Raw genomic sequence first — 14782 nt, 5'->3', positions numbered from 1 at the left:
GGGACGCAGAAGAGCACAGAGAAGGGTATAGGGGGCGGAGGGGGTCGCAGAGTTGGACAGGGGTGAAGGGGCCAGAGGGGTTCACAGAGATGGGGAGGGGAGTAGGGGCTGAGTGGTTTGCAGAGATACGGAGGGGTGGAGGGGATCATGGTGACGGGGAGCGGTGTAAAGGTTAGAGTTTAGCCTTATTTGTCAATGTTCATCAAAGCGGAGAGTGGAATGCATTGCTTTCGTCAACAACCAACACAGCCCGAAAGTGTTCTCATGCTTTCAGCGCCAACATAGCACGCCCACAACTACCATCTTGGGAACGTGGAGGAAAGCTGAGCACCGAGAGGAAACCCACGCGGTGGCAGGGGCAACGCGGAGACTCCTTACAGACAGCGGGGGGTATTGAAGCCCGGTCGGTTTTCCAGCCGGCGCTGTGAAGAGGGGAGGCCATCACGGTTGCTAGCTGCCGTCGCCCTTCTCTCTCTGAGAGTGGAGCGTTGATCGCCTTTCCTGCTATTCCGAGCGCTCTCGTTATCTGCACTTCTCAGACAGGACGTGGGTTGCGCTGTGGAGATGCTGTCAACGAGAACAGGACCACACGTCTGACCGTAACGTGTTGGTAGTCTTTCCTTTGTGATAGGGGAGCCTCATGTGGGGCAGCTCAGTGGGGGAATCGTCGGTAACTGGGGCTGAGGGTGGGGAAGAAACCGAACTGCACTGGACAGGAAGGTTCTACAGTGGCTGGTCGAAACTGACCAATTCATTACCGGCACCAGCCCACCCACTGTCAAAGACACACATACAGATACATGGTGGGGGTGGGGGAGGCCTACAATATCATAATGGGACACTAGACACAAAAACAGTCACTTTCCCCAAGCAGTAAGGCTCTCTATAGCCCGACTACCATTATTTTATCATTTCATGTCAGTCACTCTGTGTACACTCCTGTGCCCAGCATCACTTTATGTACATATTGGTCTCTGTACTGTGTATAATTGTGTATTTATTGTGTTTTTTCTGAGCTGCGTTGGATCTGGAGTAACAATTGCTTCATTCTCCTTTGCACCCGTGTACTGGAAAAGATGTTAAACCATCCGGAAAGTTGAGATTAGGTGTGGTTTATCAAGTTTGATCAGATACATGTATAAAAATCTGAACAGAGGCATTCCATCATATCAGTAGCATTCTCAGGAAAATCATCTTTCACAATAACAAAGCACAAAGCAAAAACAAGCTGACCCTACTGTTGTTGAGCTGAAGCAGAGATTGGGGTTCAAGGGACTGAATGGTTGAAGGGAAGAGGCTGCTCCTGATCCCGATGGTGTGGGACTTCAGGGCCCTGTGCCTCCTGCCTCTTGGGAGCTGTGAGAAGATGGCGTGGCCCAGATTGTGGCGGCATCTTTGATGTGGGTTATTGCCTTCTTGAGGCAGCACCTCCTGTAGATACTATCGATAGTGGGAAAGGATATGCCTGTGATGTATTGGGCCAAGTCCACTATTCTTGGCATCCACGGTTCGTCACCTGGCACACGTCAGGTGTGTTCAGGAAAAACTCCCCACCTCCCTTGGTTGAGTTAGTCCATGCAGTCTGCATTCACCACATTACCTCTTCCCCAACGATGTCAGGAGTGTGGTGGCATATTCCGCACTTGCCTGGGTGGAGTTTGTCTGTGCACTCAACGCCTGCCATGTTACCTGTCCTCAATCTACAATGCCTGAGTCAGAAGTGCGATGGAACAATCGCCGCTTGCCACTTTGAAAACTCGGGAAGCTCAATGCCCCAGGACACAGCAGCACACTGAATTGACATCCACACAGAGTCGTTCACTCATAACACATTAGATCAGCTCACCATCGACAGTTCACTCACTCCAACACCGATCGGCTCCCCATCCTCGACAGTTCACTCACTCCACCACTGATCAGCTCCCCATCCTTGACAGTTCACTCACTCCACCACCGATCAGCTCCCCATCCTCGACAGTTCACGCACTCCACCGATCAGCTCCCCATCCTCGACAGTTCACTCACTCCACCACCGATCAGCTCCCCATCCTCGACAGTTCACGCACTCCACCGATCAGCTCCCCATCCTCGACAGTTCACTCACTCCACCACCGATCAGCTCCCCATCCTCGACAGTTCACGCACTCCACCGATCAGCTCCCCATCCTCGACAGTTCACGCACTCCACCACCGATCAGCTCCCCATCCTCGACAGTTCATTCACTCCACCACCGATCGGCTCCCCATCCTCAACAGTTCACGTACTCCACACCGATCAGCTCCCCATCCTCGACAGTTCACGCACTCCACCGATCAGCTCCCCATCCTCAACAGTTCACGCACTCCACCACCGATCAGCTCCCCATCCTCGACAGTTCATTCACTCCACCACCGATCGGCTCCCCATCCTCAACAGTTCACGTACTCCACCACCGATCAGCTCCCCATCCTCAACAGTTCATTCACTCCACCACCGATCAGCTCCCCATCCTCGACAGTTCACTCACTCCACCACTGATCAGCTCCCCATCCTCGACAGTTCACGCACTCCACCACCGATCAGCTCCCCATCCTCGACAGTTCACGCACTCCACCACCGATCAGCTCCCCATCCTCGACAGTTCACTCACTCCACCACTGATCAGCTCCCCATCCTCGACAGTTCACTCACTCCACCGATCAGCTCCCCACCCTCGACAGTTCACTCACTCCACCAATCAGCTCCCCATCCTCGACAGTTCACTCACTCCACCACCGATCAGCTCCCCATCCTCGACAGTTCACGCACTCCACCACCGATCAGCTCCCCATCCTCGACAGTTCACTCACTCCACCACCGATCAGCTCCCCATCCTCGACAGTTCACTCACTCCACCAATCAGCTCCCCATCCTCGACAGTTCACTCACTCCACCACCGATCAGCTCCCCATCCTCGACAGTTCACTCACTCCAACACTGACACACAACAGTCTCAGTTTGTACTGTCTGCAGGATGCACTGCAGAAACTCACCAAGACTCCTCAGACAGCACCTTACAAACTCACCACATCTACTGGTTGGAAGGATGAGAGCAGGGGGAACATCACCCCCTCCCTCTGAAAGTTGCCCTCCAAGCCACACGTGGCAAATATAATCACTTTTTCTTCACTGTCACTGGTTCAAAATCTATGGAACTCCCTGCTAAACTATTCACACAGCTCAAGGATGGGAGTGGTTGATCTCATCTCCACCTCCTGAGCAGTAACCAGGGACAAATGATTTAATGCTGGCTCAAATTAGTAAACTAAATATTTTGGTTTGATTGGTATTATGGAATGTAGGTTTTACGGAATGTTTGCAGCAATAGGAGTGTTTGACTGTTCTGGGTCTGTACTTACTGGAGTTCAGAAGCATATGGGAGGACCTCGTTAAAACCTGTCAAATATTGAAGGATAAGAGTGGATGTACAGAGGATGTTTCCTACAATGGGGGAAGTCTCAGACCAGGGAGCTCAGCCTGAGAAAACAAGGGTGTTTGTTTTGAACAGAGCAGACAATGAATTTCTTTAGCCAGAGGGTGGTGAGTCTGGAATGGCTGTGGAGGCCAAGTCACTGGTTAAAACTGTAAAAGAGATTGATTGGTTCTGGAATAGTAAGGATGTCAAAGGTTTCAGGGTGAAGGCAGGAGAATGAGATTGAGAAGGAGAATAAATTAGCCATGATTCAATGGCAGAGCAGGCTGCATGGCTGAATTAGCTCCAGTGTCTTATGTGCCAAGATACAATTAAAAAGCTGGTCTTGCATACTGATTATTACACAGGGCATAGAGGTAGAAGCAGGTAAAATGATAAGAGAATGCAGCACAAAGTGTAGCTGTTTCAGAGAAACTGCAGTGCAGATAAACGAGAAATAAACCGTGAGGTCAGGAGTCCATTTGGTAATACTAGGAAACCAATCAATAGTCCTGTTCAGCAGTTTAGAAGCTGTCCTTGACCCTGGTAGTACATGCTTTCAGGCTTTTGTATCTTCTGGAGGGGAAGAGAGAATGTTGGGGTGGGTGGGGTATTTGATTATGTCAGCTATTTAACCGAGGCAGTGAGAGGTGTAGACAGAGTCCACAGTGATCTCAAATAGCCATGATTTGGAGTACAGGAAGGAGTTGGAGAGGCTAGTGACATGGTGTCATGAAAAACCTTTCCTGCAATGGTCAACAAAAGAGCCTTCAGGATGGAGGGGTTGAACAGTACACACACCCCTGTCTAAATCTACAGTGTTGAGGTCGAGAGGGTTGAGTTCCCAGGTGCGAGCATCAGCAGCATTCTGTCCTGGTCCAACCACACTGGTGCGATGTAAGAAAGCTCATCAATGCGTTTACTTACTCGGGAGGCTAAAGAAATTCGGCATGTCCCCGTTGACCCTCACCAATTTTTTATCGATGCTCCAGAGAAAAATGTTCTCCCTGGATGCATCACAGGATGCTTGGCACAGCATCTGCTCTACCCATGACCACAAGAAACTGCAGAGAGTTGTGGACACAGCTCAGCACAGCACGGAATCCAGCCTCCCTTCCATAGACTCTCTACACTTCCCTGTCAGCATAATCAAAGACCCCACCAACCCTGGACACTCTCCCATTGGGCGGAAGATACAAAAGTTTGAAAGAACATACACCAAGCTCAAGGACAACTTCTCTCCCACTGTTACCAGACTTTTAAATGGACCTCTTGTATAATAAGATGGACTTTGTCCTTGCAATCTACCTCATTATGATTTTGCACTTTTTATTTTACTTGACTGTACTTTCTCAGTAGCTTTTACGCTTCATTCTGAAATTTTGTATTATCTTATTCAAGCTCAATGCACCATGCAATTTGATCTGAATGAATCACGTGCAAGACAATTTTAAAAAAGTGTATCTTGGTGTGTGTGACAATAATAATCTAGCACCAGTCAAGGGGAGGCTGGTGTCTTAGGTGTGCTGAGCTGTGTCCACAATTCTCCAAGGTTTCCCGCAGTCATGGAAAGTGCGTTCCTTGATCCAAGCCATGATGCAGTTAGGATACTTTGACAGAAATTGGTCATTAGGTTGTTGGGGACGTGCCAAATTTCCTGAGGAAGGAGAGGCATTTGAAATTGTAAGGCACTCGTGAGACCAGACTCGGAGTATTGTGTGCAGTTTTGGGCTCCTTATTTTAGAAAGGATATACTGACATATTCACATTGGAGAGGGTTCAGAGCAGATTCACGAGAATGATTCCAGGAATGAAAGGATTACCGTATGAGGAATGTCTGGCAGCTCTTGGGCTGTATTCCCTGGAGTTCAGGAGAATGAGGGGGAATCTCATAGAAACATTCCAAATGTTAAAAGGCCTGAACAGATCAGATACTGCGAAGTTATTTCCCTTGGTAGGGGATTCTAGGACCAGAGGGCACGACTTCAGGATTGAAGGACGTCCTTTTGGAACTGAGATGTGGAGAGATTACTTTAGTCAGAGGGTGGTAAATCTGTGGAATTTGTTGCCAACAGCGGCTGTGCAGGCCAAGTCATTGATGTATTTAAGGCAGAGACAGATAGGTTCTTGATTAGCCAGTGCATCATAGGGTATGGGGTGAAAGCAGGGGAGCGGGGATGACTGGAAGAATTGGATCAGCCCATGATTGAATAGCAGAGTGGACTCGATGGGCCGAATAGCCTACTTCTGCTCCTATATCTCATGGTCTTATGGTAAGACCGTGAGAGATTTGTGAGCCTTTATGGCCGAGGCAGCAATGTGGTTGGAGCTGGACAGACTGTTGCTGATATTCATTTCTCAGAACCTGGAGCGCTCTGGCCTCTCGACCTTAGCACCGTTGATGTAGTTGGGAGCATGTGCACCTCTCTTCTTCCCCAGCCCCCCCCTTCCTGGTCAATGATCAGCTGTTGTGCTGATGTTGATAAAAAAGGCTGTTGTGACACTATCTCACAAAGCTCTATATCTCCTTCCTGTACCCTGATTCATTATTTGAGATGCGGAAACCTTGTAAATAGAGTGAGAAGAGAAGCTGGCCGCACAACCACAGATGTACAGGGCAAAGAGTAGCACACAGCCTTGTGCTGTTAGATAATCTAACCACTGTTAGATAATCACGGCTGAGGTATTGCTGTGTATCTTTACTGATCGCTATCTGTTGGTCAAATTGGTGTGATCGAGGGAGGGTGTGGGCAGAGATATGAGGCTGTGTATTGGGGCCCAGTGAAAGGAAATTCTGAAAAAAAGAATTGACAATGGCCGAAAATATAAGAAAGACACAAAATACTGGACACACAGGATGGGAATGGCAGCATCTGAGGAGGGAGGAACAGGGCCAGCGTATTGACTCCGGGACCAACCTGTCTTCACAGACACTGCCCGACCACAGTGTCTCAGCAGCCTCGGTGTTGCTGGTGGGAGTTGCAATCCGTATCCAACTCCGCCTGCTGTGGTTTTGTACTCCCTCCAGAGTGAGGGAGCAGGGGGAAGGCGTGGGGTCCTGATTGGAGTAGGGACAGAGGGAGTGAATGGGATTGGGGGGGGGGGTGTCTCATTGGGATTGCAGGTGGTGGGAGTGAATAGGAAGGAGCAGGATCCCAGTGGGACTGAAAGTGAAGGGGTGGGGTCTGTTTGGGAATCTTAACAGTGGGGCGAGGGGTTTTCCAGAAAAATTTTAGGGACCTTCAACAGATTTCTCTTGCCTTGTCAGCCGACGGGACGCTCCAGTGGTTAGCCTTCCTGGGTGAGTGGGACACCAGGATGAGCCCAAGGACAACTTCTGAAGGACTATCTGACACTTGGTGCCATAGAAATTCCTGCGATTTTTGAGCTGGAGGCAAGGGCGGATGGCCAGCTGAAGGAAAGCCCCTGCTGGGAGTTGCGCACCGCCTCCAGAGACCTCTGTGGGATTGGACTATGCTTCCCAAGATCCGCTACCTTTTCCTCTTTCTGTGCGTCCAGCTGATGGTGATGCTGCTGTACGGGGTGGAGTACAGGCGGCGGGTGACGGACCTCATCAGTGTGCTGCTAGGAGCAGGCCTTTCCTCTGGCCCAGGCGCTCCCCCCAACGCCTCGCATCTCCTCGGCCTGCACCGAAATGAGAGCCTGGCCACCAGGTTGCATGGAAACAGGGACAAGCTCTCTTACTGTCCGCAGGTCTCGCCATACCTCGGTGAGTGGGGTGCATTTGAGGGGCTGGGGGTTAGGGATGGGGGTGAGGAGGAGGGGGAGAGATTTAGACGGGGGGGAGTGAATGGGTTCAAGAGGTCTTAACCTGTTGTGGTTGCAGTTTTGGGGTTGGGAGTACGCTAGGCCTCAATGTGTTGCCCTGGGTGTTCAATGCGCTTCTTCCTATTGCTCTGGTTACAATCCTGGGTTTAGATATTCATTGGTACTCACCCTGTCACTGTAATTATAAGCCTGGAGGGGCGTTCATAGGGCCGCGTCCTGTCACTGTGGTTACAGGCCTGGGGATGATAAATTAGGATCAGAAGCCATTCGCAACTTGAAGAACATGGCTTTGTCAGGGGGATGTCACGTCTTAAATGCTTGCTTGAGCTTTTTAAGGAAGGGATCCTGAGGGTAGAGCAGTGGATGACATCTATGTGGACTTTAGTAAAGATTTTGACAGGGTCCCTCACGATCGGCTGCTCTAAGTGATAAACACTCGTGAGAACTATGGAGGCTTGGTAGATTGGAATCAAAATTGACTTGGGCATAAAGGTCAGAGGGCGTGAGTGATACTCATGGGGGCTCTGTGACTTAGTGGTGTTCTTCAGGCATCAGTGCAGGGACCTCTGTTGAAAATGTAACTGGGCTGATTAAGTCTGAAGATGAAACAAAAATTGGTGCAGTTGTGGCCAGTGTAGAAGATTGCTGAAGGATACAGCGGGATATAGATCAATTGCAGGTATTTTGGAAGGCCAAGCGTATGCAGTAAATGGCAGGAAACAGCAGCGTTGATGTGCAGATATCTTGGGATCCAAGTCCATGGATTCAAAGATAAAGATTAACTTTATTTCTCACAAGTGCATCCAGACATACAGGGAGATGCGTTCCTTCGTCACGACGACACCGACACAGTCCGGGGATGTGCTGAGGAGTGTCCCTGAGTGTAGCCATGCTCCCAGCACCCATTGCATGCCCGTAGCTCACTAACCCCAACCCGAACAGCTTGGAATGTGGGAGGAGACCAGAGTGCCCGTCCAAAGCCCAAGCAGTCTCGAGAATGTACAATGCTCAAAGTAAATTTATTATCAAAGATGCAGTTATAAAGAAGGCAAGACAGCGACTATACTTCATTAGGAGTTTGAAGAGGTTTGGTATGTCAACAAAAACTTCTATAGATGTGCTGTGGAGATCATTCTGACAGGCTGCATCACTGTCTGGTACTTGGTGGGGGGTGGGGTGCTGCTGCAGAGGGTTGTAAATCTAGTCAGCTCCATCTTGGGTATTAGCCTGCAAAGTACCCAGGACATCTTCAAGGAGTGGTGTTTCAGAAAGGCAGCATCCATTATTGATGACCTCCAGCACCCAGGGCATGCCCTTTTCTCACTGTTACCATCAGGTAGGAGGTACAGAAGGCTGAAGGCACACACTCAGTGATTCAGGAACAGCTTCTTCCCCTCTGCCATCCGATTCCTAAATGGACATGGAACCCGTGAACACTACCTCACTTTCTTAATATATATTATTTCTGTTTTTTTGCACGACTTTTAATCTATTCAATATGCATACACTGTAATTGATTTATTTATTATTATTTTCTTCCACATTACGTACTGCATTGAACTGCTGCTGCTAAGTTAACAAATTTCACGATACATGCCGGTGAGAATAATTCTGACTCTGACCCATATGTCACCATAGACAACCGTGAGATTTCATTTGCTCGTGGGCATACTCAACAAATCTATAGAATAATAACCATAACAGAATCAGTGAAAGACCGTCCGACTTGGGTGTTCGACCAGAGTGCAGAAAACAACAAACAGTGCAAACAGTAATAAATAAACAATAAATATCAGAATGTAAGATTGAAACATAGAAAATCTACAGCACAATACAGGCTACAATGCTATGCCCAACATGTACGTTTTTTTGCGTGTGCCATACTCTGCCAGAGCCTCGGTGACCACTTATTTTCTCAGGATTCTGTGAATGGTCCCCGACGTCCTCCTCACAGCACAGTGTTTTTTTTTAATGAGGCCAAGTTGCGAGCTCAACACTCAACCTGGCACGGATGGAAAACATGTCCAGGAGCGGCCCGACTGGATTCGAACTCAGGAACCTTCGCTCCGGAGTCCAGTGCTGTTGTCACTGCGCCACCGGCCGGCCAATGTGTACTTACTTTAGAAATTACCCATAGCCCTCTATTTTTCTAAGTTCCATGTACCTGTCCAGGAGTCTTTTAAAAGACCCTATCGTATCCCTATAAGACCTTATCTTATTCAGGGCATCAAAGATTATGGTGAGAAGGAGGGGGAGTGGGATTAAAGGGGAGATTGGATCAGCTCATGATGAAATGGTGGGGCAGACTCGATGGGCCGAATGGCCAGCTTCTGCTTCTTTGTCTTATGGTATCCGCCTCCACCAGCATCGCTGGCAGCCCATTCCATGCACTCACCACTCTCTGAGTAAAGGAAAAAAAACTTACCCCGGCATCTCCTCTGTAACTGCTTCCAAGCACCTTAAAACTGTGCCCTCTTGTGTTAGCCATTTCAGCCCTGGGAAAAAGCATCTGGCTATCCACACGATCAATGCCTCTCATCATCTTATACACCTAAAGAGGAGTCCTTAACAGTGAGTCGCTAGATTTTAGGAACAGTTCAGTGATGGGGTGAGTGAAGTTATCCCCTTTGGTTCAAGAGCCTGGTTGTTGAGGGGTAAGAACTGTTCTTGAACTTGGTGGTGTGAGTCTTGCGAACAGCAGACTCCACGGGTGGGAATTGAACCCCATCCCTGATCGCTGGAGCTGTAAAATATGCTAATTCTATGCTTATGTGCCGCCCTAAAAGATGCCGCATGGTTAGATAAGGTGGTGAAGGAGGAGGACTTGCCTTCATCAATCAGTCACAAAAGTCACGAGATCTTGAACTCTGGTTAGGCTGCATCTGCATTACTGGTCGCCCCAGTGCGGGAAGGGCGTGGAGACTTTGGAGAGGGTACAGAAGAGGTTCACCAGGACGCTGCCTGGATTAGAGGGCATGAGCTTGAAGGAGAGGTTGGACAAACTTTGGTTGTTTTCTCTGGAGCGGCAGAGACTGAGGGGAGACCTAATAGAAGTTTATAAAATTATGTGATGCGTCGACAGTCAGAAGCTTCTCCCGCGGTCAAAATGTCAAATACTAGAGGGTGTGCACTTAAGGTGATTGGGGAAATTTTAAAGGTGATGTATGGAGCAAGTTACTTTTACACAGAGAGAGGTGGGTGCTGGAATGCACCATCAGGCGTGGTACTGGAGTCTGATTCAATAGATGCATTTAAAACCCTTTTAGACACTTGAACGGGAAAGGAACGGAGGAATATGGACCAAGTGCAGAATGACAGAATTAGTTAGATTGACACCATGGCCAACACAGACATAGTGGACTGAAGGGGCCTCTTCTGCTGTGCTGTCGAACAGGCTTGGGATTTGGTAATCACTAGGCCATGCTCCATTGCCAAAGCTGCTGCCTGGTGCTATGGGTTCACTAGGCTTTGTCCTGTTGTCACGGATATTGTGTGAGAGCAGGTGGATCCCATTGTTATGATTACAGCCCTGGGGTTTGGGGTCCGTTAGGCCGTGTTCTGTTGCTGCAGTTGCTGTTCTGTGTTTGGGAGGGTGTCTGTAGACCTCGTCCTATTGCTGCAATTACCATCTGGGTGTTTGGGGATCAGCCATGATTATAGGCCTGGTGTGGAGAGTCTGCTGGGCCTTGACGCATTGCCACAGTAACCGCCCTGGTGTTTGAGGGTAGGCCTTGTCCTTTTGCTATGGTGACCGTCGCTGCAGTTACTACCCTGGGGTTCAGGGAGGGCCTCATCCTGGTGTTTAGACATCCACTAGGCCTCATGCCATTGCTTTGGTGAATGTCTCAGCATTTGGGGGTTCAGTAGGACTCATCCTGTTGCTTCAGTTACAGTCCTGGTTCGGGGGTGTCTGCTAGGCCTTGTTCCATTGCAGCCGTTACTGTCCCAAATTCCATTAGGTGTTGTTCTATTACTGCAGTAATCATCCTGCAGTTTGGGGTTGTCTTCTGGGCCTTGTCTCATTACCACGGTTATCATCCTGGGGTTTGATAAGCCTTGTCCTGTTGCTACGGTTACTGACCCAAAGTACACTAGGCCGCATCCCGTTGCTGCGGTTACCATCCTGGGGTGTGCTAGGTCTTGTCCTGTTGCAACGGATCCCTTCCTGGTGTTTGGCGGTTCAGTAGGCCCCATCCCATTGACTACTAGGCCTCTTACTTATCGCTGGGGTTTGGGCTTAATTAGGCCTTGTACTATTTCCACGGTGACTGTTATGGAGTTCAGGGGTGTCCAGTATCCTCATCCCATCACCAACCTTCTCCCCCCTTTTCTGCCGACAGCGGGTCCACGGCAGGTAAGCTTCCCGGCGGGGCTGACGATGGAAGAAGTCCTCCGGCGGAACCCAGATGTGGTGGCCGGAGGCAAGTACCAGCCTCCGGACTGTGAGCCCCAGCACAGCACGGCCATCATTGTCCCGCACCGGAACAGGGAGCAGCACCTGACGTACCTGCTGTACCACCTACACCCTTTCCTACAGCGGCAGCAACTTCGCTATGGCATCTACATCATCCACCAGGTGAGGGCTGCCACTCCACTGGCTGTTCCCTTCCCCTCCGTTCCTCCAGATCTCGGGACTCGTGCTTCCTTGGTCTCCTCCTCCCACCTGTGCCCCTCAGCCTGCATTTGCAGTGTCCCCCGTGATCTGGGGACCCTTGGTTTCCATTTATATTCCCATCTCCTATCGCAGAAACAAGCCCTTCTGCCCATCCAGTCTGTGCTGACCAAGAGGGCAGTTCCTATTGCATTTGTCCTGTATCCCTCTGAATCTTTCCTCTCCATGTACCTGTCCAAGTGCCTTTTACGTGTTGTGAATGTACTTCCCTCAACTACTTCCTCTGGCAGCTCGTTCCATCTACCCATCACCTTCAGGGTGAAAATGTTGCTCCTCGGGTCCCCTTTAAATCTGTCCCCTCAACCCTATCCTGAGGACAAGACTGTGACCATCCACCTTATCAACACCCCTCATGGTTTTATAAAGCTGTATAAGGTCACCCCTCAGCCTCCTTCACTCCAGGGAAACAGTCCCAGCTTGTCCAGTCTCTCCTTATAACCCAAACCCCACAGTCCTGGTAACATCCTCACGAATCTTTCCTGCACGCGATACTCCCGAGTGCGGTCTCACTGACGTCCTGCAAACGTGACGCCCCAACTTCCGTACTCGCTGCCCTTGCGGATGAAGGCCAGCGTGCCAAATGCCTTTTCCACCACCCTGAACACAAGAGATTGTGCAGAAGCTGGAAGCCTTGACCCACACGCACAAAGAGCTGGAGGGACTCAGCAGGTCAGGCAGCGTCCATGGAGGGGAATGAACAGCCGGTGATTTGCGTTGAGACTTCCAGCCCTGAACGATGGAAGGATTCCCTTTCAAAGATGCTGCCTGACTTGCTGAGTTGCTCCAGCACTTTGCCTGCGTTCATCACCCTCTCTACCTGTGTCTCCACCTTCTGAGAACTATTGACAGTGGATTCTGGTTAATTGGGACCTCAGGACCAGTACATTTTGGTCCAATTCAGTGGCTGCCCCAATTAGCCAAAGTTTCATGGAAATAGCTAAAAGGGGGAAAAAAAAGACAAGTACTGTTTCACTGAGAAACAATGTAGTTTGTAGGCCTCCGTTAGTCTCAACAGACCATGGATTTGCGCCTTGGAAAGTTTCCAGGGCACAAGCCTGGGCAAGGTTTTTTTTAATATGGAAGACCGGCAGTTGCCCAAGCTGCAAGTCTCCCCTCTCCACGCCACCGATGTTGTCCAAGGGAAGGGCATTAGGACCCATACAGCTTGGCACCGGTGTCGTCGCAGAGCAATGTGTGGTTAAGTACCTTGCTCAAGGGCACACACACAGCCTCAGCCAAGGCTCGAACCAGTGACCTTCAGATAACTAGACGAACGCCTTACCCACTTGGCCATGCGCCAACACATTGAGAAACAATATTTGTATTTAATTGAAATATAAAACATATGAGAAAATTTTCTTTCTTTCACGGCCTTCTGTCCTCTTCTATCAGATTCCTCCTTCTCCAGACCCGTGTCTCCTTCACCGATCAACTTTGTAGCTCTTTACTTCACTCCTCGCCCTTCAGGCTTCACCGCTCACCTCGTGTTTCTCTCTCCCCTCCCCCCACCTTTTAAATCTACTCCACAGCCCTCTTTCTCAGTCCTGCCGAAGGGTCTCGGCCTGAAACGTCGACTGGTTACTCTTTTCCTGGCCGCCTGAGTTCCTCCAGCATTTTGTGTGTGCTGCTGAGAAAATTACCAATACCTCTTCAGTCCTATAAAACTGTGGATTAGTTCCTGATAGTTATTGATGAGGAATTCATTTGCCGTGTCCTTCTGATTGACTGTAAATGCACAAAATCTGTCCAGACACCTAGCGCAGAAAATGGACTGCCGTCATACAATGCTTTTCACAATTGCAACCTTCAAATCTTAATGTTCATCGTAATATTCAAGATGGATGTTGATACCTTCATAATTCATAATTTGTTGAAGTAGTGAAATTGTTCAGTTTTCACTCCCAGCCATTTCTGGGCCTTCCAAGCCTGACTGCTTGAAACCACGGAGAGCAAAACAGTTCTGAATCATCTTACTAGTTATTTCTCACCAACTATCAGTGACAAAAATCACTGCCTTTTGAACACAAACACATGGAACTGATGCTATTTTAGAAACTGTTTGCTCTAGGTGTGGTGTCCAATGGCTACACAAGTGCACATGACTGACGCCATTTAGAAACTGTTCGACAACAGTCTCCAATTAAGAGGAAGAGTGAACATAGGAAATCCCGGCAATTTTCTCAGTTTAGTGTTTGTTCTTTGAAAGTTGTCTTAAAAAAAACAGCTGCCCCAATTAACCAAAGGCCCAAGTAACTGGAATCCACTGCACCCCCGGGCGTCCCTGTTCTATAACCAACACTCCCTATGTCTCTACCATTCACTGTGCAAGTCCCACTCTGGTTTAACTTCCCAAAATGCAACATCTCACATCTGTCTGAGTTAAATTCCTTCCTCGGGCCACTTCCCCAGTCGATCTCGATCCCCTTGTAGCCTCAGACAACCTAGTTCACTGTCCAATATGCCACTAAGTTTAGCATTATCTGCAAACTTACTGATTTCTCCTGTAGCTTCCCACAGTGAGCTAGGGTACACTTGATCAGGCCTAGGAATTCTTAGCTATTTAATTTAGAGATGCAGTGTGGAGCTGGCTCAGTGAGCTTCACTGCCCAGTAACCCGCCTAATGCCCCTAGCCTAATCACAGGACAATTTACAATGACCTGTTGACCTACTAACCGTACGTCTTTGGGCTGTGGGAAGAAACGGCAGCACTCGGAGAGACCCACACCTTTCACGGGGAGGACGTACAGACGGCGCTGGAACTGAGATCCGAACTCTGATGCTCTGAGCTGTAATCGTGCCACGTTAACTGCTACACGGCCACGGCACCTCTTTCTGCCTCGCTTATCTCTCTCTTAAACCCACTGCCTCTCTGACCTTCTGCACTGTAAG

The 14782-nt window shown here is 49.3% G+C and overlaps 1 protein-coding gene across 1 annotated transcript in view; it reads left to right on the top strand.

Moving 5' to 3' along the window:
* LOC140732491 (beta-1,4-galactosyltransferase 3) overlaps window positions 1–14782 on the top strand; it is a 28518-nt gene that overhangs the window by 1130 nt on the left and 12606 nt on the right. The window contains exons 2-3 of the mRNA XM_073055256.1: window positions 6700–7161; window positions 11561–11796. Coding sequence (XP_072911357.1) covers window positions 6906–7161; window positions 11561–11796 — 492 coding nt within the window. The 5' untranslated portion in view covers window positions 6700–6905. The remainder of the gene's footprint in view (window positions 1–6699; window positions 7162–11560; window positions 11797–14782) is intronic.

Source organism: Hemitrygon akajei, chromosome 1 (genome assembly GCF_048418815.1).
Source record: "Hemitrygon akajei chromosome 1, sHemAka1.3, whole genome shotgun sequence".
NCBI lineage: Eukaryota > Metazoa > Chordata > Chondrichthyes > Myliobatiformes > Dasyatidae > Hemitrygon > Hemitrygon akajei.
The sequence above is the reverse complement of the archived record's forward strand: the minus strand, read 5'-3'. Positions and strand labels throughout refer to the sequence as shown.